Below are 25,095 nucleotides of genomic sequence, written 5' to 3'. Positions count from 1 at the left end.
GTTGTAGACTGTGTTTGGTGTGTGTTAAAAAGTGGGAAGCAGCCGCATAGCACAGGGAGATCAGCTCGGTGCTTTGTGTCCACCTAGAGAGGTGGGAGGGAGACTCAAGAGGGAGGGGATACGGGGATATATGTGTATATATATGTATAGTTGATTCACGTTGTTATAAAGCAGAAACTAACACAGCATTGTAAAGCAATTATACTCCAATAAAGATGTTTAAAAAAAAAAGCATATAAGAACATTAAATGTTTTAGGAAGTCCTGCAGTAAAACATAAGAGCGAAAATCTTGTTTGGCTTTAAGTCTGTATTTCCCGAAGTCATTACACATCAGAACACTTCTTTAATGCAACGCCTGTTAAAATCCCTCACAATGGATGCTCTGCAGCACATGCTATGAAGAATTCCTTTACAAATCTTCAGTCTAAGCTCCCATTTTCCAATGATTGTTGGAAATGCAGAGCAACTATTTTATGAAAGCCTGCTGCCTTGGCATACTCTCCTCTCCAATTCAGTTATATAAACAGTACTAACTAAAACCACCGCTATTTCTGTTTCAAGCTTTACTCTCTCCATTACCCTGGCTTGATGTCCTGCTATCTTAACTCATCCATCACCCCACCATTTCCATGTCAGAAATATATTGTATGGAAATAATCATATATGTGAATGATTATTTAATTTATTTGATAATGAAAAATTGGAAACAATAATCTCTTATAAGAGGGGGATGGATAAGTAAATTATCTTGTAATAACATGTTGGACAGCTATCAAAGATCATAGTTTTATTTTTCTTTATTTTTTTAAAAAATTTAATATTTAATTTTTAAAAATTAACAAAAAAATTTTTTTGTGTGTGCAGCTGCATTGGGTCTTCATTGCTGCATGTGGGCTTTCTCTAGTTGTGGTGAGAGGGGGCTACTTTTCGTTGCAGTGCACAGCCTTCTCATTGCGGTAGCAGAGTAGCAGAGCGTGGGCTCCAGGGTGCGCGGGCTTCAGTAGTTGTGGCGTGTGAGCTCAGTAGTTGTGGCTCACGGCTTCTAGAGCGTAGGGTCAGTAGTTGTGGTGCACGGGCTTAGTTGCTTCACAGCATGTGGGATCTTCCCAGACCAGGGCTCAAACCCATGTCCCCTGCATTGGCAGGCGGAATATTAACCACTGTGCAGCCAGGGAAGTCCCCACAGTTTTCTTTTTTTAATTGAAGTATAGTTGATTAACAGTATTGTGTTAGTTTCAGGTGTACGGAATAGCAACTCAGTTATTTTTTCTGATAATGTTCCATTATAGGTTATTACAAGATACACAATATAATTCCCTGTGCTATACAGTAAATCCTTTTTGCTTATCTATTTTATGTACAGGAGTTTGTATCTGTTAATCCTATACTCCTAATTTGTCCCTCCCCCACCCCTTTTCCCCTTTGGTAACTTTTTCTATGTCTGTGACTGTGTTTCTGTTTTACATATAGATTTACTTGTATTATTTTTTAGATTCCACATATAAGTGATATCATATTATATGTGTCTTTCTCTGTCTGATTTCACTAAGTATAATAATCTCTAGGTCCATCCATGTTGCTGCAAATGGCAATATTTCATTCTTTTTATGGCTAATATTCCATTGTGTGTGTGTATATATATATATATATATATATATATATATACCACATCTTCTTAGGCCAATCATCTGTTGATGGGAACTTGGGTTGTTTACATGGGTTGGCTATTGTAAATAGTGCTGCTCTGAACATTGGGGTGCATGTATCTTTTTGAATTAGAGTTTTTGCTTTCTCTGGATATATACCCAGGAGTGGGATTGATGGATCATATGGTAGTTCTATTTTTAGTTTTTTAAGGAACTTCCACATTGTTTTCCATAGTGGCTACACCAATTTACATTCCCACAAACAGTGTATGAGAGTTCCCTTTTCTCTACACCCTCTCCAGCATTTATTATTTGTAGACTTTTTGTTGATGGTCATTCTGACCAATGTGAGGTGATATCTCATTGTCATTTTGATTTGCATTCCTCTAATAATTGGCGACGTTGAGCATTTTTTCAATGTGCCTGTTGGCCATCTAAAGATCACATTTTTCAAAGACCACTTAATGCTATGGAAAAGCCCATTTAATGTTTTTAGTAACACATATAAGATAAAACATTATATTGGGAGCATCAATCCAATTTTGTTTTATATATGTGGTTTTTTACCCAACATACACCCAGACACATACTCACCCACCCATACACATATACATGTATACCTACATATCAAAATTTGAAGGAAATACCTTAATATATTCAGGTATTTATCTCTGAGAAGACTAAACACATTTTTTTTTATACTTTTAAGTATTTAAAAAAATGTACAACAAATACGTTCTTTTTAAAACGATAACAAAAATACTATTAAATAATTGGTTTTCCGTCTTTGGCTCAAACAGGAAAAGGACATGTGTTCAAATATGGGCTCAGTCCTCATACATATTTCATCCAAACAGAGATTAACAAGTAGTTTTGTTTCCTTTACCTCCAAATTACTGTTCTTATTTCCTCTAATTCAGCCTTCCATGAGGCTGATAAGACTCCTTCCCTGGAATTGCTTAAGATCATTTTTTTACACACTAAGCTTTGAAAACTAAGATGTATTTACAAATTGATTTTGGAAGACTATTTATAATTTAAAAAAGATTTATATTACTTTCTTACAGAATATGATCTTTATAGGTAATACAAAATAATATATATGCAATTCTGTACAATGGGTTCTCCACATAGAAGCACCCTTGAAATAAAAGGATGAAATGGATTTCAAACTCTAATACCCATGACTTCTAAGTTGCTGAGCATTTGTACAGCGTTTTTTCCCTTAACTATAGTCATGATAGTTTTTATGGTAGAAAAAGTTGATCAGATGTATTTAAAGGAATAAGAGGAAGTTTGTGAGATCATAAAAGCAGATTCTTTTTTTTAAATAAAGGAGAAGTCTTACTGCCTGCCAGAACAAAACTTAATAGCTTATTTAGGTAGATTATATAATCAAACTCACTAGAATGTATTATCTTAAATGTTTTGCCTAAAATAAAAAATATTAGATATATGAAGAAATAGAAAAATGTGACTAGTCACGAAAATAAAGCAACCACAAGAAACAGATCCCAGATGACTCAGATGTTGGAATTAGCAGATGCTGATTTTAAATTATCTATTATAAATATACTTAAGAATCTAAAAGAAAGAATGTATATAGGCAATGCACAATGATAAATCTCATCAGAAAAATGGAAACTATGAAAACCAAGTGGAATTCTAGAACTAACAAGTATACTTATAAAATTTTAAAAATGATTGTATTGTATTAACAGAAGATTGGATAATGAAAAAAAAAGTCAGTGAACTTGAAGATGAAAAAGTAGAAATTATCCAATCTGAAGAACAGAGACAAAAAAAATTTTTTTTAATGGTATTTTCTTAGTGACTCATGGGACCATATAAACTGGTCTAATGAAAGTGTAATTGGAGTCATAGAAGTGGAGGGATTGAATAAGGCAGTAAAATATATCTAAAAAATTAATGACCTAAAGTTTCCCAAATTTGGTAAACAAAAACAACAACAACAAAAACAATGAATCCACAAGCACATCATGGTCAACTGCTGAACATCAAAAATAAAATGAAAATGAGGCAGAACTATTCACTTAATTCAGTTCTCCAAACTTAAATATCTCTATTCTCAACACAATTCCCTATTTTTAAAATTACTTAGAGGATCCTATATGAGGGATCCTTGATAAACATGATAATTTAACCAATCAGGAAAGTAAAAAGCCTGAACTCAAATCAAAACTTGACAAACTTCAAATCCAGTACCCTTATGTACTACTATATTTTAGAAAGTAAAAAGACCATTTTCTTTTTCTTTTTAGAATTTAAGATGACAAATTACTTAGAAAAAGAATCTAAGTGTGGTTTGGCTGTTTTTTCTATGGAGTTTTTCAACTCTTGGTTGATACTGGTCCAAACACTGCCTTCACCCGCTCCAGGCCATAAGCTCCACACAAGTAGGGGATATTTTTTCTTCCTTACTCAGGGATACATTTATAGGGCCTAGAGGAGTGACTGACATATGGTAGGTAATCAATGAATAAATGAAAGAATGAGATAAAAATGAAAGCAAATATTTCCATGATGTTGGTTTATATCATATTTGGCATTTGTTTTGTTAACAAACCAGACATAATATTTTCAAGTGTTACCCTGAACTGTTGTAATGATCGTCTTTTTTTTAAACATCTTAAAGCAGTCCATACTAGATAATAAACGCACTGGCCCAAGGTCAGAATTTTAAATAGGTCAGTAACTGTTATTATATTCACTACTCACCTAGATATTATTTCACCTGGAGGGAAATAAAATGACCATCAAGTCTCTAGATCCCATTGATACCTCTAATTCCATTGGTCTATTCCTTCTGGGGCAGTTTTTTCCACAGTTTATATTTTACTTCCCGTAGTCCTGAGAAGTCTATAAGGTGACTTATTGTATCCAAGTTCCTTAACATTCCTATTGGTGCACTAATAGTTATGTGCATTGTTTAAAAATTAAGTGCATTATATTATCAATCAGAGCCTAACCAGGAAAGCAGAAATCACTTTAAGATTTTTCCACAGAAGTTAATTTAGGGAAATTATTACACAGGTGATGGAATTTCTAAGAACCATAGAGGGAGTGATAAGGTAATCCAAAAGTTAAACAACAGAAAAACACTACCATCTGTAGTATAGAAAGATGAAACATTTAGCAGTATTATTGCCTAGAGGGTCATCAGATGGAAGGTGGATCTAAATGAACCTATCAAGCAATGGAACTGAGGAGTTGGAGCCGCAGAGGAGAATTAACTTCTGAGAAGCTGCCTCCAGCAGAGACACAGGAGGAGAAATGTCCTGGCTTTTCTCTTCCACCCCATTCAATCTCCTTCCACTGTCTTCCTTTGTCAAAACTCAGCCAGAAGACAGCTCATATAAGATCCTGGGAAACAGACTGCATTGCTCATGCTCCCCCTCTAGTAGAGAGCTGAGCTGAAGAAGGACAAGGAATGGAGCCAACATGCCTAAGTGCCCAGCCACAGAACCTATAGGTACAGCGATTGTTTCCAAAATGGAAAGCACTTTCTCAAAGGTTGTATGTAGCTTCAACTATTCGATGCCATGTCTCAACGGTTCCACAATTCCAATCAGTTACTTTTTGGTGGGGGAATCTTTACAGGACTGACCATTAGAAACTAGAAAATTCTTTAAAAATAGAAATGACCTCATGCAGTTCTTGCTTATATCATCATGGAATTTTAGGTATTTAATTGAAATATGCCAACAAAATGACTTTTGATATATTCCATTTTCCAAGTTTATGAGCCACAAAAATCTTATCTTCCTCTAGCATAGGCTACAGCTGTAGTAGTTTCTTAATCTGAAAAAATGTAATGAGAAGGAAATACATCATGTTGTGAAAGCTTTTAAACTTGCATTGCTCTAGGACTAACTCTAAAGATTCTTTAAGATTCAGAAAAGCAAGAAAACCCAAGCGGAACTTATATGCTTGAATCCTTATCTCTGATATTGTGGATCATGTAATTGGATACTCCAGAAAATGAATATGTCTTGAAGTGGATGGAGTGTGTGATTAAATCCCAGAGTAGGGTGAGTATGATATAATAATGCTTGACAAGTGTTGAAGAGTTTAACTAGCAAGCAAGGAAGAAAATGGTTTCTTGAAGCATAAGGAGTCAGAACTTGAAGTACCAAAATGGGATTGGCAGATGGAAACATTTGAATGACTTTCTAGAAACATTTCCTAATGGAGTCATAAGTTAGGACAGTGAAATTGGTTTCCCAGAGGGAAGTGATTGGAGCAGAGGTTTTTGAAGTAAACAAAAGAAAGGACATCTGAGAATACACCATAGGGAATATATCCCTGGAGTCAGCTATTATTAACTCTTTTCTTTAGTTCCAGTAATGGCAATGTTCCATCAGCAGAGGGCTATTCAATGAAGTATATGTACACACACTATCCTATTCAATTCTCAGATGAGAAGTTAGGGTTCAGAGAGGTTAAAAATGGCTTGTTCAAAGTGCACACTTGGTAAGTGTTAGAGCTGTCTCCAACCCAGGCTCTCATTCAACCTTGAATACTCTTCTCTACTATAGTAACAGAGCCTTGAGATCAGGAAGAGTCACAACGAATAGAATCTATGGTTGATACTGAAAAAAAACATATTCTTGGACTTCATGTAGACTTATCTACAAGAATAGGAAAATACAGGCCCTTTCTAAACATCTAGAGAAGTGTAACAACCAGGGTTCTTGGTTTTAGAGAACAAAATAAACTCTGAAGAGTTTAGGCAGAAAGGGGTTTATTACAGAGCATGAAGTAGCTTACAGAATGCATCAGAGGCTAGAGAACTAAGTAGTCCTTAGAATTTGTGGGATCTGGGGCAAGAGTACAAGTAGATACTCACATAACATCTCTAAATATTAACACTTAAACATAAGCTTCAAACTGTTAAATGAAATAGGTGCTATGTTCCCACCTTGAGAAATTTACCTTCAAAATGACATTGGAAGGTCAAGATTGACTAGAATTCTCAGACTCCTTTGGGTTGCTCAACAAAGCATAGTGGCATGGGAAAAGCATGACCCCAGCCCCCAATCCAGGTTCCCAATCTTTCTCTTCCCATTTCTGGCTCCATTCTAAGCTGCAGGGGATCCTCATCGGCATATCTGTCGATGCTACAGCACACATGTCCAAGCTCTATGTATACTCCTGGCAACAAGCTGCCCTCAGACCTAAAGGTGTCCACACTGGCAGTATGGTTCACTCCTAGGAGAACGGCCCCAGGGTAGAGGCCCACAAAGGCTCTGGCAGAAAGCTCAGGGCTATTTGAGTAAGGAATCTGGGTCCATGTTCCCAGGGCACAATCTGGGGCTAGAAATCCAGTTAAGTATGTCCTGTTGACCCCACATACTTCTCAGCGATTTTTATTTGTTTGTTTTGTTTTTTGTGGGGGAGGGGAGGTAGCCAGAGGAGAGCCAGAGAAAGAGCCTCTAAAGTATTGGTCCCAGAACAGGAGCCCATCTTGCCTGGAACTAAGGGTGGAACCAAGCGTAGGTCCTGCTAGTTCAGGAACAATGGCCTGATGAATTGCCCAACCACACCAGGGACTTGTTAAGAGAAACCTGTCTGCCATAGACACCTGCTGTTCTGTGCCTTTGATGCCAGGTCCTGACCTGTAAAACCTTCCTCACTGCTGCCTCAGGAAAACCAAACACTTCTGCTGTAGTGTTTGCCCGAAGGTCCAGTCTCTTCATATAAGGCTTCTATCTCACATTGCTGATTTCTGCATTTCAAGTTTTGTGCAGGCATATCTGCTTAGTGGAACCTAAATCGGTGTGGAAACTTAGCTGCAAATGTAGTATGGTCTTTACAGCTTCCATTACTCAGGAAAACATATTAGAATTAGATTGAAATGAGTGACCACAGGAGACCAAACCTTTTGTAACATCTTTGGAAAAATCCATTTATTGATAAAAATGATAGAAATGACTTGGATACATATTGCTTTTTTTTTTTTCCTTCATGGCAAAACCACCATTATGGATTTATTGGTCGTGGTTATTTGGAGTACCCTGCTGTAAAGGATTCTGAGGGTTTCTCCTGACTCAGTGAGAAAAAGCACTGCTAATTTTCAATATCTGCCGTGGTTATGGGAGGGACCAGGGGTGATGCCCAGGCCAATTTTGGAGACAGGGCTGTTTTAGCCATATATAAGTTAGCATTGAGTTAGGTTTTGTTAAATGAATGAATAAACTATAATTAAGTGTATTATTAAGGTACTAAGCTAATACCCTAAGCAGGAATTAAAGTGATTCTGAGTTTTTTCACCCCATAATCCTAATCCATTTAATTTTATCTGTTACCACAGTGAGTTAGAGAAGAAAACAGATATAATAAAGGAGGATCAAAGGGGGTGACATGTGTAAAAGTTAAGGAGGCAGAGAGGTTTCTCATGTAACTGAAGGAGAGAAAAATGATAAATATTGGACAGAGGATCAAGATTCTCTGGACCTTCTTCCCAGTCTCTCCAGGGTTAGATAAGGTAATGCTACCTGCTGTAAAAAAAAAATCCCTATATTTCATGGCTTAACATGGTAGAAATTTATTCCTTTTCCCATAGTAATCTGATGTAGGTTCTTCTTGTCCGTGGGGGAAGGTGGCTTAGGTTGATGAAGTCTTTAACTTCAAACGTGAGCTATAATGTTGCCTCAGGCATCAAAAAGTAGAAAGCACATGGCAGAAGGAAGTGGGAGAACAAGGCGCTTCTTTTTAACCACTTTAATTCAAGAAGTGACATGCATCACTTTTGCTCGTATTTCTTTGGTGAGAACCAGTCATTTGTCCCCACCTAGATGCACGGATGAGGTTGGAACACATAATGTCTGTTTGGACAGCTGATTCCCAGCAATAGCTCTGTATCATTCCTACTCAAAGTATGGTCTATGGACCAGCAACATCAGCATCACCTAGGAGTTTGTTAGAAATGTGCATTTTTTTTAATTTAAAAATATTTTATTGCTAAAGGATGCTAACCATCATCTGAGCCTTCAAGGTGTCGTAAGCTTTTTGCAGTGGTAACATCAAAGATCACTGGTCACAGATCACCATAACAAATATAATAATAATGAAAAGGTTGGACATATTGCAAGAATTACCAAAATGTTCCAAGAGACATGAAGTGAGCAAATGCTGTTGGAAAAATGATCCCGATAGACTTGTTTGAGGCAGGATTGCCACAAACGTTCAGTTTGTTAAAAACTCATCTGCAAAGTGCAATCAAGCAAAGCACAAGGTGAGGTGTGCCTGTATATAAAGAAATGCACATTCTTGGGCTCCACCCAGGATTACTGAATTAGGCCGGCTGAGGGTGGGGCCCAGAAAGCTGTGTTTTAAGAAACTCTCCAGGACTCCCCTGGTGGAGCAGTGGTTAAGAATCCGTCTGCCAATGCAGGGGACACGGGTTTGATCACTGGTCCAGGAAGATTTCACATGCTGCGGAGCAGCTAAGCCCGTGCGCCACAACTACTGAGCCTGAGCACCACAACTACTGAAGCCCATGCACCTGGAGCCATGCTCTGCAACAAGAGAAGCCACTGCAATGAGAAGCCCGCACACTGCAACGAAGAGTAGTCCCCTCTCGCTGCAACTAGAGAAAGCCCACGTACAGCAACAAAGACCCAACGCAGCCAAAAAATTAATTAAAAAAATTTTTTTAAGTATATTTAAAAAAAAATAGCTCTCCACAGGATTCTTGTGTATGCTGAAGTTCAAAAAGCCCTGATCTTTGGCAGACCTCTTGGCACTTTTACCCTACTGCCTGTAGTGACTGCATTCCAGCGCACCAGTATTTGAAGCCCCTCCCTGCAGGAGGGTTATACTTCCTACTCCCTTAAAAGTCATCCAGGCAGAGGTTCTAGGGACCAACATATGCTTTAGTACTTCCTCTCCTTCCTTCTGTCACTATGAACTGCAGTGACCAGATAATAGCTCTTCTGTGAGCCTAGATCCTGGAGTGAGGAAGGCAGCCAACATAGAGCAGAGCTCAAGGTGACCTGCAGTGGACATGTGGCATGAGAAAGAAAGAGACATTTGTTGTTTTAAGCTTTGGACCTTGGGAGTTGTCCATCACTATAGCATTATCCTGACTGATATGCCCCCTTTGTCCAACACTGACCATAACTTTTTATGAATGGCTTTGTAAAGCTTTTCTCCATAGGGTTCTTTCCTCCTTTGTGCTATGCTAAAAAATTTGGCATGCTATTCCCAAGTGGATGGTGGTTCTTGGTGTTTGTACACTTACCATTCTTTCTCTTTTATTCTTTTTCACTCTTATTTCAAGTATTGATGGTGTCTAGAAACCTTGACCATTAGTACAGCAGAATTCTTATCTCAAGTTTGATTTGGCATTGGTGACCCTGATTTTTCCATTTTTAATATTTGTGAAAAGAATCACGCAAAACAACACCTATGTAGGTTCTTGCTCCATTTTCAAGGTCCCAGTCAATCTATTGTCTTTCTCTTCCAGGTTCAAGAGTTAAGCTCAATTGGGTGACAATGATTTGGTATCTTGAGATTCTGACTCAAGGGATTCAAAGACAAATTCAGTCACAAAAAGCTCAGACTGTTAGATTAGAAGGATGTCTTCTTACGTGGCCTGCTAAAATTGAATTTAAATTTGGTCAGCGCATACACTAACATATATTGCATATGATTGGCAGCAGGCAGTGGCATAGATAACTCTGGAGTCATATATTTGGGGCTGGGGTAGCAATGTGTGCTTTTATTTGGGGAGGTGGTAGTAAATTTACCTACCTAATTTTGTTAAGTTTAAGGTAGTATTAGTATAATGACATTGTGTTTCCGGAGTGTGGCTCCCTGGTCACTGAGGGGCAGGAGAGGCAGGAGGGGCAGGTCGCTTGAGATTAAAATTAGGACATAACCAACATACAGTAAAATGTTAACTATCCATCTCGAACATTAAGGAAATGAGTTGTTCTGGTTACAAAGTTCATATGTACAAAAATAGGTTCATTTAAACTATTTTTGGTGAACATCTTTGAAAATGTATATATATATCCAGGCTTTATTAAATAGAACATTCTAATTTGATCTTGTCTTGATGACTCAATCATAAATTATTCTAGAGGGCTGTAATAGAGCCTGTTGAGTGCAGGGCTCTGTGTTGGAGTTCCGGTATCAACTTTTCAGAGGTTTTCTGTCTTCTTCATCAACTCTTGCACTGCCAGCTGTCACTTTTTGATGCTGCCCGTGTGTGTCTCCCAGGTGATCTGCTGCCTCCAGGATACCTTGGACTGGGAAACTAGATAATCACGCTCATTAAAGTTGTACCTAAAATATAAGAAAATTGACTACAAACGTGAGCTCAGGAACATTCCTATATGAATAAAGTGCATGAGCTGTATTATATCACCTTAGCCTGATCAATAGCCTGACTCTCTTCCCCTTTCTCTTTCTCTTCCTTCCTTCCATCTTCCTTCCTTCTTCCCTTCCTCCCTCCCTCCCTCCCTTCCTTCCTTCCCTCCCTTTCTTCCTTCTTTCCTTTCTCTCTCTACTTCAGGAAACTGAGTGAAGGTTTCTTTTGTTTTTTTGAAATCAGGTCCATTTTGAACATGGATGATAGAATATTGACTACAGGTGGGATGTCATAGCTATATGAGGCTAATGAGAAACCTAGGCATAATGCTTTGCATTTTTAGAGCCCTTTAAACTGCTCAGAATGTTCTCCTTACTGGCATTTGCATCTGTCATTTTGGTATAATGCTAATATTGAATCACTTTTATAGTCATAATGGCTATAAACCTGTCTTAAACTAACCTTACTAATAAGCAAAAATGTCTTAACTTACAGAGAAGAAGTGAAAATATCTAACCTATTGCTTGTTTTATTCTTTCTAAACACTTGCCCTTTCTTTTTCTAGGCTGCACTGTCTTATGAAAAAGACCTAAAGTCATCACCTCTTGCTTAGTCTACAGGTACCTAAGGTGGGTAACTATTATAGGCCCCTCTCTCCTATTTGGTTCTATGCATGAAGGATAAGATGGGGTAAAAGTGTAGAGAAGGTACATAATTATGATAAAAAAGTGGTAGGAACACAAAGAGGGGCATTAACTCAATGCAACAATTAGAATTTTGTGTACATAATTCCTTCTGAAAGGCTCTTCAAAGCTCCCTCTTTGTTGGCAGTTATAGAGCTTTACATTCTTTGAGCAACTGGGTTGTTAAAATGTGTGTGATGATAAAGGAATTGACCCCTGCCAACCTGTACTTCAAATGGGCTTGTTTAGTGCTGGGAGAAATCCATTTGGCCACACACAGAAGAAGAGATGTGCCCCTTTCCATTCTTCCACTGACAGATGTGGAAGGTATGATTTATCACATAAGGCCAAGACCTTTTACGTGTTTGGAATCGCAGCGAACATTCCAGACCTCTTCTGTGCTCCTCTTTCTCTGTGTTGAACCATAATCTGCGGGTCCACTGCAGGGATGCAGAGAGAGCAGAAAAATGTTTTCGAGGTAGCAGCGGTAGAGGGTGGTAGATGACTTGTCAGAGCTATAAAAGCTGGGCATGGAGACTCAAAAACCAATGGAGCCCACCTGACTGGGATGGGGACGTGAGGGGCCATACAGAGTATGAAAGGAAACAACCATTAAATGAAAACCATTCATTATTTCCATATGATAGTATTCCTGATGGTGGACTCAGCCTCGGGGGCTGTCTTCTGGGCTCTAGGCCCCAGTAGAAGGCTAAGGGGCAGATGGGCTGCAGGAGCAATTAAACCCTACTTGGGCCTGTTTCATGGAGTATAAAGAGCAAGAGTGAGTTTGTTTGCTTGTTTGTTTTTTCGGCCGCGCCTTGGCACGCAGGATCTCAGTTCCCCGATCAGGAATCGACCTGCACCCCCTGCAGTGGAAGCATGAAACCTTAACTACTGGACTGCCAGGGAAGTCCTAAGAGTTGGTTTTCTATTCATCCATTCATCCATCCTTTCCACATAGAAGCCAGAATATTTTCCCCAACTGCACATTTGGTCATGTGACTTTCAAACCCTTTCCTGGCTTTTTCATCAGGGTGAGTCCAGGAGGTGTGGCCTCCCTGGTCCTGCGTAATGGGGCTCGGCCACTTCTGTGGTGACATCTCTTCTCTCTTCCTCCCACCTCCTTATACACCCTACACTCCTGTCCACAAGCTTTGTTCAGTAACTTGAAAGCAATCATGCTTTCTCTTGCCTCTGGGGCTTTGATAAAGTTGTTTCTTCCCCTTTACTCTCCATCCTTTGCTTTCATGACCACTAATCTTCCATCACTTCCCTCAGGAGGTCTCACTTTAGGGGAGTATTGGGTCCCAGCATTAAGTGCTCTCATAGCACCCTCTAGTTTTCCACCAGAGTCCGGGGGTAAGCGTTACTGTCTTTAATGCATCTGTCTTCCCACTATAACTAAACTCCTTAAGGGCATAGATGGTACCTATAATATCTAGCATAGAGTTTGCCACATAACAAGAATTTAGCAAATAGTTGTTGTACAAAAATGTATGACCAAGATTGGCAATCTACTTTAAAGATTGGGTTTTGTTGTTAAGCTATTTGTATCTGTATTCCAACATCATCATTTATTAAATGCATGACTTCGGACAATTTACTACACCTACCTGGCCTTGGATGCCTTGTCATTTTTTTTTAAGTTTTTAAAGTCCTGTTTATTGAAATTGAATTTACATTCAGTAAAACTCACTCCAAAATTTGACAAATGCAATCCTTACCATAATCAAAGTGTAGAACAGTTCTTCGACACACCCCACCCCAAAACCCTATGCAACAAACTCCTCCCTGATCCTTAGGATCCTTGTCTTTTAAATAGGAATAATGGTATATATTTCTTTGGATATAGTTAAATGAGGTAACACATGTCAAGCACCTAGACTAGTGCCTAGCACATAGAATACACTTAGTATAGATGGTTATAATTAAATGTCTTCTACATGCTCAGGGCTCTAGACTTAAACCTGTGGTGGAATATAAAATTCCATAATCTACAAGTCACTATAGGGGCTGACTTAATCCCTCTAAACCATATAGATGGCTCTCTAAGGTAAGCTGAAAATGAACATAGACTCTGGGAGACATCTTGCCCTCAATCTGGCTTAGGGGCTCAGGACTTCAATTTCCCTTCTGATCTGGCATGATCTCCTTAACAAGCTAACTCCTCCTTATTCATGAGGTCAAATCACCGCTAGAGTTTCTGTCTTGTTCCCTTGTGTCTTTATTTCTTTTCCAGGACCCTGGTACTTCTGAGAATGGGGCCTGTATTTGTCACCAACAGACCCCCCTTCTCATAGCCTGATGACTTGAGTTCTATTCCTGAAGCCCAGGCCCCACTGGGGCCATGTTAACTCTCTGTGCTCACCACCTATTTATATTATCTTTGTCTGGAATGCTCATCACCACGTTCTACCTGCCTGACTTTTTGGCCCCCTCTGCCTGGACTGCTACCTCTTCCCTGCATGGATTCCACCCCTGCTGGGCTGTCAGAAATATAGCCAGATCTGCCTCTCATTGTTTACTTTGCCCTATTTTGCATAATAAAGTCCCTCAAACTAAGACTCTCTTCTCAGTTTGATCTTGCCACAACCCAAACTCCTATTTAGAGAGTCCCTGCCATCAGAAAGCTATAGTATCTTAGAGGACATAATGTGTGTCCTTAAATGAAGAAGGCTGAGAGTCAGAAGCGCCTTGGAACATTGTTGGAAGTATTATAAAAATACTTTAAAAAGGGAAATGAGGACACTTATGTCCAGTGAAATCTATACTGACACTCCAGGAAAGAGTCAGACTATTAAACTGACTTGTTTTGGACAACAAGCAAACTGTTTCTCCACAGGGTGCTCATCATAGAATTCTTGACTCTCTCCCAGCCCGTGTTAGGAATGGAGAAATCCTTCCATTAGCACCAGTGTATGTAACTATGGGTGTAGGAAAGACTCCACCTTTCTGCTCCAAAACTTTATATGACTTGGCATCCATCTCGTGGAGAATGCCCTTTTGTGCCATCCAAGGGATTATAATTAAGATGACCAAATCCTTAGTCAAACCATATAGTCTTACATGGGCAAAATAAGTTGTTTGGATAGCAACTGAGGATGCAAAAGAATAAAGACACTGAGCTGGAAAAGAAAAACTGCCCACGCTATTTTCTCTGCTACATAGCCTTCACGGTGTTGTGGTAGTTTAATCAAAGTTGGGTGTATTTCTTTCTTTTTTAAGGAATTAAGTATAAAGACCAATAATTACTGATATAATCATTCAACTGACTGGAAATGATCTTTCATGTTTATTATTCTTTTCTCTCCTTGCAAATGTATTGGAAGGGAAAAGTGTTTCTCCTTCAACATTGCCCATTGAAGGCCACTCTTCTCTTTCAGTCAGTTACCTGGCAGTTCTGTTTGTATAGTATAAGAAAATAAGAAAGGGTTTTAGTGTTAGAAAGATCTAAGTTTGAACCCCTCCACCGTTTTCTAACTGAATGATCTTTCTCTCACTGACCCTCATCCATAAAAATGGAATGATATTCATCTCACAGTGTTGCTGTGAGAATTAAATTATGGAATGCATATGAAGGGTCTGGCACAGTGAATAGTACATATAGGGACATAATCAATGAATTCTTGCTAATTAGGGTCAGTGCACATGGAAGCAAGTACACTCTGGGAAGAATGATTTACAGTATGACCATATGTGACCACGACTTGGGGAAATATTCCTTCTCAGCAGTAAACTACCAGACCTTGTCCATTTACTCATTTTGGTGACCTCCTCTCCCTCTGTTTTTGCATTTTACCTCCACATAAACAAAGGTCGCTCCTGTGTAAATAACCCAATTGCTTTTATATTGACGATGTCAAAAACCGATGTTCATTTAATTTCTTTCTCAAATTCCTTCCTGTTAATTTCTTCCAGAACACATGGAGTAATTACCATTTTCTTATTAGCAAATAAGGTCCAAAGTCTTCCTACCTCTTCCTTAAGGTCCTCCTCTCAGTTTTTGTCTCTGTCATTGGTGCTATCATTTCTTACTCATTTGTTCATTTATCTTTTTATTTATTCCTTTTTAAAAATTTATTCATTCAGCAAATATATATTGTATCTACTATTTGCCAAACCTGAGTTGGCATTGGGGAGCTAATAGTGTCTTATAAGAGGCAGAATAAGATAATGTTTAAGAGTAAGTGCTTTGAAGTAAGAGACAGACCTCTGTTTGAACCCTGACTCCACTGTGTCCTAGCTGGATGACCTTGGGCAAGTCACTTCAAGCTCCCAAGACTTTAGTTCCTTGTCTGTAAAATGGGGGTAATATCAGTTTCTATTTTTCAGGGTTGTTGTAAACATAAACAAGACAGTTAATGAAGTATACTGCCTGACATATAACAAACATAAGCAGTCACTAGATGTTAGCTTTTGTGAGGATAATAATGTTGATTTTTAATGACCCAGTCCTTCATGGACCTTAGACTTTGGAGGGATACCACATAAATTCCCAAAGAGCCATTGAAGGTTTTTAAGCAAATTAATTACTGGGTTGTGATCATCTTTGATGCCTCATTTTTCATACTTCCCCAACCAGAGTCAGACTTTAAGACTAGTTGGTTTCCCCTTTGATTATGTCTCATAGATCAATCCTTTCTTCTCTAATCCCACTAAGAATCCCCCATTCATCCTAACTGTGATTTTTATTAGAGGTATCTAATTACCAAATGTAATTAAACTAGACTTATTTCTAAGGACTGGATGGTCCCTTGGGAATCATCCTGCATTGAAGAGGCTGGGCCATGCTGTGATAGAATAATTACATCTCTGACCATGGCTCTTTTCAGTGATTCAGACACTGACTTATTGAATTCTTGTATCGGTTGTAGTCTGTCTGCTATTCTGTTTAATCTGTTTGTAAGTTTAGAGGTGTCTATCTGGCTGAGATTTTATGGTATCATTATAAGATGAATCTGTTAACGAAGGATCTTTCAAATTTACCTTAATTAAACTTCTTCAAAGGGAACTTTTAGTACTGAGATGGCAAATAGATTCCATTTTACATACTGTCTGTTTCGATTTCTTTTACAGTGTAACATACCACCCTAAACTTAGTGTCCATTACTTCTCATGCGTCTACAAGTTGGCTGAATTGTTTTGCTGATCTGGGCCAGGCTCAGCTCATTTTGGCTAGGCTTTTTCAGGAAGGTGCAGTCAGTTGGCACGTTGACTAGGGATCATCCGATCTGCTATAGGTTCAGCTAGAACAACTTGACTCTTTTCTATGTGTCTCTCATTACCTCCAGTAGGCTAGCCCAGATATGTTCTAATGGCAGTGTCAGGAATCAAAAGAGGTACACAAGAACTATTTCAAGTCTCTGCCGGTGTCAGATTTTATTCCCCACTGGTCTAAACAAGCCCACGGTTAGAGTGAAAAAACATGACCAAAAAACATGGGTATAGGCAGGCATGGAATCCTAGGGCTCTCTAGTTCAAACAGTCTACCATAGTTTGCTTTCTGGCCACAATTACCAACATGATGTCACATGCAGAAGATGTTCACTTACATTCCAAGATCCTCCTAAACTCAAGTGGCATGATGCTTGAAGTCAAGGGTGTTTTGATCTACATCAGGTTCACATAATTGATCCAGAAAATTATATACTAGAAAAAGAAGTTATCTGCCCTATACATACCTACCGTATAGTGATGAAATTAGAAGATAATCACCTATAAATATTCTCATTTGGGAAGGGGGAAGGGTAGACTGTACATAGCAGTTACTGATCCATAGCAATTCTAAACATTTTATGGGCAAATTCTGCCAGTTTCCCTTACTCTGGAGATGGGGAATATTCTTTGGTTAGACTTCAGTTCTGCTCCCTGGAAATGGCTCCCAGTCCATTGTTCTCCATGGCTTTTGGCTAAGACCGCTAGCATATCATTTCTTTTTCACCCTCCTTCGTTCCTTCTGAAGAGAGTATTGGACAATATTCCTGCTTCCTGCCTATGGAGAATTGGGGGCACAAAAGTCTTTCTACAATTTTAAGACATTTTTTCTACAGTCTCAATTCCTTTTAATCTATACTAACAGAACATTGCCATTTCAGCTGAATTAAAAACATTGTGGATTTCCTATGAATATGATGTAATTTTACTCCATGAGCTAAAAGCCACAACTTTAATACCCTTATAAACCTTTTAGTATAGCAGAGAAGTTCTACTAGGCCCTGCCTTAATTCTTTCACAGATCTTTATAAAGGATCTTATGGCCACATCTGTGATTTGATCTTTTGTCCCCAAGCAGTGTTTTATTTTGAGACATTTTCTGCTTCCCAGAGAGGTTAGGGATGAAAAACAGTGCTATGTTCCCTGTGAGAAAATCATGAACCCTCTATATTTCTTCTGTTTTCTGCTTATAAACTAGCTCGTTTTTCTTTAGAACATCTCCTTCTTATTTATAGCAGTTTATCAAATACAGCCAATAAGAGCCAGTCCAGCACCTTGAAGGTTTTGCCTGGAAATCTCACCACTCAAATCCAAAAGTTCATTACTACATTTTCTGTCTCCTTAGCTACAACAGGTGACATTTTTACTCATTGTTTCACCATTATATGAAGGTGCTCAATGGATATTTTGAATTGAGTGAATAAATGGAAAAAGAAGCTTCACATATAGTGTTGCAACAGGGACTAAATCTTTAGTCAGGTATTCTTCAATCTGTTCAGATGTTTCTCTCTCCAGTTTTTAAACCCGCCCTATAAAATGCCCATCCTCTTACACCTTTTCTCAGATATTAGATAGGCATACTTGCCTTTTCCCTGTTATTTCAGCAGATGAGTGTTCTCATATCTACACCACAAAATTTGCTGCAATTTATGACTTGGCTCAGACCCTTCCTCTTTGGTCAGCTTTAGTCAAAAGTAATCTCATTCTTTTTTTTTTAATTAATTAATATATTTAGGCTGTGCCGGGTCTTAGTTGTGGCATGTGGGATCTTCACTGAGGCATGTTTAGTTGTGGCATGTGGGATCTTTAGTTGCAGTATGTCGGCTATTAGTTGCAGCACGTGGGCTTCTTTGTTGCAGCATGCAGGCTTCTTAGTTGCAGTATGTGGACTCTTAGTTGCGGCATGCATGTGGGATCTAGTTCCCTGACCAGGGATTGAACCCGGGCCCCCTGCATTGGGAGCGTGGATTCTTACCCACTGGACCACCAGGGAAGTCCCAGAAGTAATCTCATTCTTGTACTTAGTATTCATGTTATTTTGCCCAGTATGAGAATCAATCATGTTGATCTCTGACACCACAGCTAGGTTGAAAGCTGCTTGAGGGCAGGGCCTATGCATAATTTGTCTAAAGATTCTCTACAGTGTCCATCCCAGTTGCTTCCAAATAGTGTGTTTAGTAAATTTGTTAAACAAATGAATAAGTGAATGAGTAAATAAATGAATCAAATTTTCACCACACAAGGGCAGAGTCTGTCTATCTTGTTTATCCTTAGCTATAATATTAGTGCCTGGTACATGGGAGGTGCTCAATAAATATTTATTGAATTAAAAATGAATAAATAAAAAGCTAATTAATGAATGAATCAAAAATAAACAAACCCAGATTCATTATTCCTATTTTAAGAAGTTCCAGGCTACATTATAGTAGGAACTTCTTTTGTGATTAGTTTTAATAGTAATTTCTTAAAATGACCCAGGAACTCAATTCTATTATTATCCCAGTTTTCATTCTTGCTTGAAGACCTTTTCCCAGACAATGAGAATGAGGAACTGTGCACTGTGCTAACCAGGAGCTTCACATTTATAGTGAAATATTTCAAGGTTTCTAACAAGATGGATAGGACGCAGAAGTCTTTTCAGGCCAAGTGGGGCTGGGCTTGTCCTTGGAGGCAGAAAGGACCAGTGCCTGTGTCCTGGGTGGGGTGGGGTAACCTGGTAGATCTCAAAAGTCATTCCTTTGGTCCCAAATATCTCCTTTCTAGCCGAAACATATTCCCTGCCTTTGAGAGATTTAGGGTTCAAGGCATCATGGTTGTCAGACTTTATTGTCTAACTGAATCCCACTTTCCACTCTCCAAATATTCTAATTTAGCTGGCCTGGCTGGAGTAGGTGTCAGGAAACTATTTTATCAACCACCCCACTCCCACGAGTCTGATGTTGATGGTGTAGACACGCACTTTTAGAAAAATTAATTGTCTGTGTGTGTATGCACGTGTGTGTGTGTGCGCGCAGAATGCAAAAAAAATGTCGCAAGGTGCTATAGGTGTCGTGGTGGATGTCTGCGTAGGATCGAGTGGGGGCAGAAAAGAGGAAGCTGTCACCTTTTATTAGAAGTTTCTGGATCCTTGTTCAGAGTCTTGGCCAGATAAGCATTTTCTTTTTTGCAATAATTTGTAACTTTTTTAGGATCCGTGGAGGGAACAATTGAAGGACTAAGTCCTAAAAGGACTAAGACACGCATGAATGTTTCCAATTTTGTTAAGGGTACTTCTTTCCTAGAAAATCCCAGGAGGGTCCCTATCGTGTGTTACATATTTCTGAGAATCCTTCCTCTAAGCTTTCTGCTAGCAAAAAATAAAAATAATAATAATAATGAAAGTACACTATGCTGGGCATGTATCCAAGATATCGACAGGAGAGATGGAGGGATATGTGGGGCAGATCTGCTCCATGAGATTTCAGGAAAACTCATTCTCAAGCCAAGCAGTTAATGCAGTTTAGACTAACTGAATTTTGTCTATTAGAGTAACATATCTGATTGTGTGCCTAAACTTGAACTTGGCGCAGTGCTTCACTTAGGGCTCTATATCTGTCTTCCTCCTTTATCCCTGTGTATGGCAACAGTGGGAGACAGAGGAGAAAAGGTCTTAGTGAGTACTCAATAACCCTACTAACATCACAAAGCCTTGGGTAGTTGGGGATGTGTTTTATAAGCACTGTTAAGTTTCATCTCTTTTACTCCTGCTGTAATTATCTGTTGGAATTTTATAGGACTGTGGATGTTCTGAGAGGAAGGATTTAATCGTCAAGTACTTTCAGTCTAATTGGTTTTCAATTGGAAGAGAAGCCTTGGGTTTGGAAACTTGCCACATGTTAGCAGAGCATGTCAGTTCATTGCCCAGCTGTGGAGTTGACAGACATAAGAGAACCTTCTGACTTGGCAACATTTTTGGCGTTTAGTTGGCATATCTGTCTTCAGGTCTGCTCCTAAGGCTGTGTATTTGTCAACTGTGCCTAAGTTGGGCAGATATGGAGGCTTTTGCCAAGTCTCTTTGATACCTGACTGTGGCCATTAGTGAGGGCTGGGATGGAGAGCTGTAGCTATATTGCTATTCTCCATGGAAAGCCACGCTTGGGAATTTAATGATAATCAATCTAGTTTTCAACATCTATTTCACTGTAGTTTTGCATACACAATCAGACTGGCAAGCTAGTTATTTGTGTTGCTAAATAGAAAAGCCCCACTTGTGAGTCGGAAACTAAAGTCCAGAGAAACAGAAATGATTAAATAGATTGTTGGATATTCATATTATGGCTATGGCTGCACAATCATTAGTCATAATTTGAATATTAATTTATAATATGAAAATTGCTCACAATGGGTTATTTAATAATAGCTCTAGCATTTCATGTTTTCGCCAAAAAAGTCAATAAAATAAATCCCACAAATCTTAATATAAGTTAAGTGCAAGGATTCTGGGATGAGACTGGCCTGATTTAAAGAAGTTAGGTAACTTTTTCAAAGTTACTTAAGTGCTGAATAATTTTTTTGTTGAAGTATAGTTGATTTACCATGTTGTGTTGGTTTCAGGTGTACAGCAAACTGATTCAGTTATATATATATATACACACATATATTCTCTTTCAGATTCTTTTCCATTATAGTTTATTACAAGATATTGAATACAATTCCTTGTGCTATACAGTAGAAACTTGTTGTTTACCTATTTTATATATAATAGTGTGTATATGTTAATCCCAAACTCCTAATTTATCCCCTCCCCCTTTCTCCATTGGTAACCATAAGTTTGTTTTCTATGTCTGTGGGTCTGTTTCTGTTTTATAAATAAGTACATTTGTATCATTTTTTAGATTCCACATAAAAGTGATATCATATAATATTTCTCTTTCTGACTTACTTCACTTAGTATAATAATCTCTAGGTTCATCCATGTTGCTGTAAATGCCAATATTTCGTTCTTTTATATGGCTGAGTAATATCCCATTGTATACATGTACCACATCTTCTTTACCCATTTATCTGTTGAAGGTCACTTAGGTTGCTTCCATGTCTTGGCTAAATAGTAAGTGCTGAATAATTTTGAAAAAAGTTACTTAGTCTTAAGACTTTCTTAACTCTTAAAATTGGAATAATATTCATAGTACTTACTCTACAGAGTTGTTTCAGCTAGCTACCATACTAATATATTTTAAATGTTATATTCAGTGCCTGATATATAATAAAAACTTGATAAATGTCATTATAAGTACACACATAAATAAAAACATATATATATCACATATATGCACACAAGCACACACTTTCATAAACCTTCTCACATTTTGTCTTGGTAATCAGTTTTTCCTTCCCCTACAACCTTCTGCTATTAATGCTAAGCTATGAGGAGTGGGAAGGTATCACCTAGAATTGTACTTAAATATAAATCAAATATATGTAAATATACTTGAGATATGGCTAGCCCAAGTTGAGAAGTTCTGTAAGTGTAAAATCCATGCTAAATTTTAAAGACTATGGAAAAAAGATTTTGAAGAGTATGGAAAAAAGAATGTAAAAAGTATCATAGTAACTTTTAATATTGTTTACATGCTGAAAAGCTATTTCTGATATATTGCTTAGATGTGTTATTACATAAATAAAATCTGCATAGTCTTTTGGTAAAGGCAACTCTACAGACCCTCTATGACCACACTGAATGGAATACTCTTCCCAAACTATGTTCGAAGCTGCTGTTCCACTTTCTAGCCTTGCACTTTCGATTGTATACACCTGATGTTTCTATTTGGACCTCACTGTTGTCTTAAACTCATCATGTCCTAAACCATATTTTCATTTTCTTCATGACTGTGTATTATTTCTGACTTTCCTGTTTTGGTTCTATTCTCACTGCCCTCATGACCTCACCGCTACTTGCCGTTTACATGTCAGTAGACTTTCTTCTGGGGGCTTTTCTACTACTTGGTCCCTTTCAATCTATTTTTACCAAATCCAGATTCATCTTGCTAAAGCATCACTTATTTTTTAAAAATTATATTATTCTTCTTTTCAAAAACCTTCAATGACACCCATTTGGCTATAAGATAAGACCCACACCATTTATCTTGGTATTATTCTGATCTTCTCTCTAATTCCTTGGTCCAGCTTTCTATCCTGGAAAATACTAATTATTTTCTATCACTCAAATGCAACTTCTGGGAGTGGTAGACATGTACTAAGGTGCTTTGTATGCAGGAAATGGAGTAAGTTTTGCAAATTGTGAGGAGAGGAAGAGATTTCATTTTGGACATATGGAAGTTGATATGTCTTTCTGATGAATTAAAATTTCTTTCTCAACTAACTTACAAGAAGATAAGAGTCTCTCATTCTAATGAAAATTGAGATGCTGAGGATGTATAGAAAAAGAGAGTAAGTGGTCATTTGACAATTTCTCAAGATATGAGCCTTCTCATTGTACTACAAAAATTCACTAACCATAGGAAGGGGCTGTTTCAGATTCACAGTTACTGGGACATTTGCTCTGGGCTATTTTTTTCAGGAAAGAAGGAGGTTTGAGGTCTACCTTCAAAGGGAACATCCTTTGTAAGGTTACTGAGATAAATGGAACTGCCCATGGCCTCAGATTGTATTAATATTTCCCAGGTCTTAAACTTATAAAATTCTTTATGATTTCCAAATAATTTCATAATTATTAACTCATGGAATTGCCATTTTGGACAAAATCTGGACACAGAATTTAGCTGACCTACTCAAGGACAAAAACTATGTTTTGATATTAGCTTCCATTGCTTTGCATTTGTAAAATGCAAAAACCACTCATAGCCTGAACTGTCCAGTCTCGACCTGTCAAGAAGTAGATGTTTCCTGGTTTAGCTATAAGAATTAGGTTTTTACTTGCAGAGGTGAGTTTACCCTGAGAAATCCATGGCAAAGTTTTCATTATGTACACTATTCAATTATTATTTACATTGGTTTTTGGTTGAGGGAAAAATAATATCCTGCTAATTCTTACCTTTACAATTCAAAGAAGTTTGACATATGCAGTAATCCAACCTTCGTTTCTAAATGTTTATTTTTTATTATAAAAGTAATGAATGTTCATTATAGTAATATTAGAAAATGCAGAAAGGTAAAAAATAGAATTTATTTTTATTTTTTTATTGAAGTATAATTTGCAAAAAGTGAAATGCACAGATCTTAGGTGTAGAGTTTGATGAGTTTTGAAAAGTGTTCATACCTGTATGATCCACACCCTAGTTAAGATGTAAAACATTTTCACCACCCGGGAAGCTCCTTGATATCCCTTTCCTATGTATCTCCATGACCTCCATTCCCCACCCTAGGCAACCACAATTCTGATTGCTATCAGGAAGGCAGAATTAAACAACAACAACAAACTCAAGTTCTAACACTCACTGACAATCATTGCTTAGCGTATCAGCAGCTTTTGACATCACTGATCATTTCCATTGTAATACCCCACAAATTGGCTTGACTTTTGAGGCATGGCGCCCTCTCATTATTCCTCTCACCTGACTGGCTGCTACTTCTCTGTCTCCTTTGCTCAGTTTTCGTCCTCATCCTCATGTCTGATTGAACAGGGACAGTGCTTGTCTCTCTTCTACCTCTTCCCTACCTGCATATATTACTCATGGTCCCATGAAGTTGCATGACTTTCAGTGCCAGAATTTTTAAAATGTCATTACATTTTATAAACATAATGTTCAATGGCTACATTGTTATTCTATGGGGATGTGCAATGTGATTTACTTATCCATGCCTTTTTCATTGGACATTTAGGCTGTTATCTTAACTATTGTTAATAACACTGCAAGGAAGATCTTGGCACACAAAGTTACCCAACCTCCATAGTTACAATACTGGATAGATAACCAGGGGTTTCTGGGTTAAATGGTACAGACATTTTGAGGCTGTAGCTATATGTTGTCAAGTTGTTTTTCAAAAGGAATGGACTAGTATATATTCCCACCAGTATTACTAACAATAAAGAGAGATCTTTTCCCCTAAATGTGTTGAACTTTATTCAAAATTTTATAGGAGATATAAATGAAAGATCAATATATTTATTGGAATTTAACAAAATAGCTTATGTAAATTAGTTCAGAGTTTATTTGCTATTACTAATTTTATGTCAGTACAGATAGTGTTACTCTGCTGTACGCCCACAGAATT

At 37.9% G+C, this 25,095-nt stretch overlaps 1 protein-coding gene across 2 annotated transcripts in view; it reads left to right on the top strand.

The window, feature by feature from the left end:
* Window positions 1–25,095, top strand: part of METTL15 (methyltransferase 15, mitochondrial 12S rRNA N4-cytidine) — a 380,086-nt gene that overhangs the window by 250,366 nt on the left and 104,625 nt on the right. The window contains exon 6 of one of the 2 annotated variants that reach the window (XM_060304425.2): window positions 11,553–11,616. The exons of the other annotated variant lie outside the window; for it this stretch is intronic. Coding sequence (XP_060160408.1) covers window positions 11,553–11,569 — 17 coding nt within the window. The 3' untranslated portion in view covers window positions 11,570–11,616. The remainder of the gene's footprint in view (window positions 1–11,552; window positions 11,617–25,095) is intronic. 2 annotated transcript variants of the gene reach the window in all.

The sequence above is a fragment of the Globicephala melas genome, chromosome 8 (assembly GCF_963455315.2).
Source record: "Globicephala melas chromosome 8, mGloMel1.2, whole genome shotgun sequence".
Classification (NCBI taxonomy): Eukaryota; Metazoa; Chordata; class Mammalia; order Artiodactyla; family Delphinidae; genus Globicephala; species Globicephala melas.
Note: the sequence above shows the minus strand (reverse complement) of the source record. Positions and strands in the feature narration are given on the sequence as shown.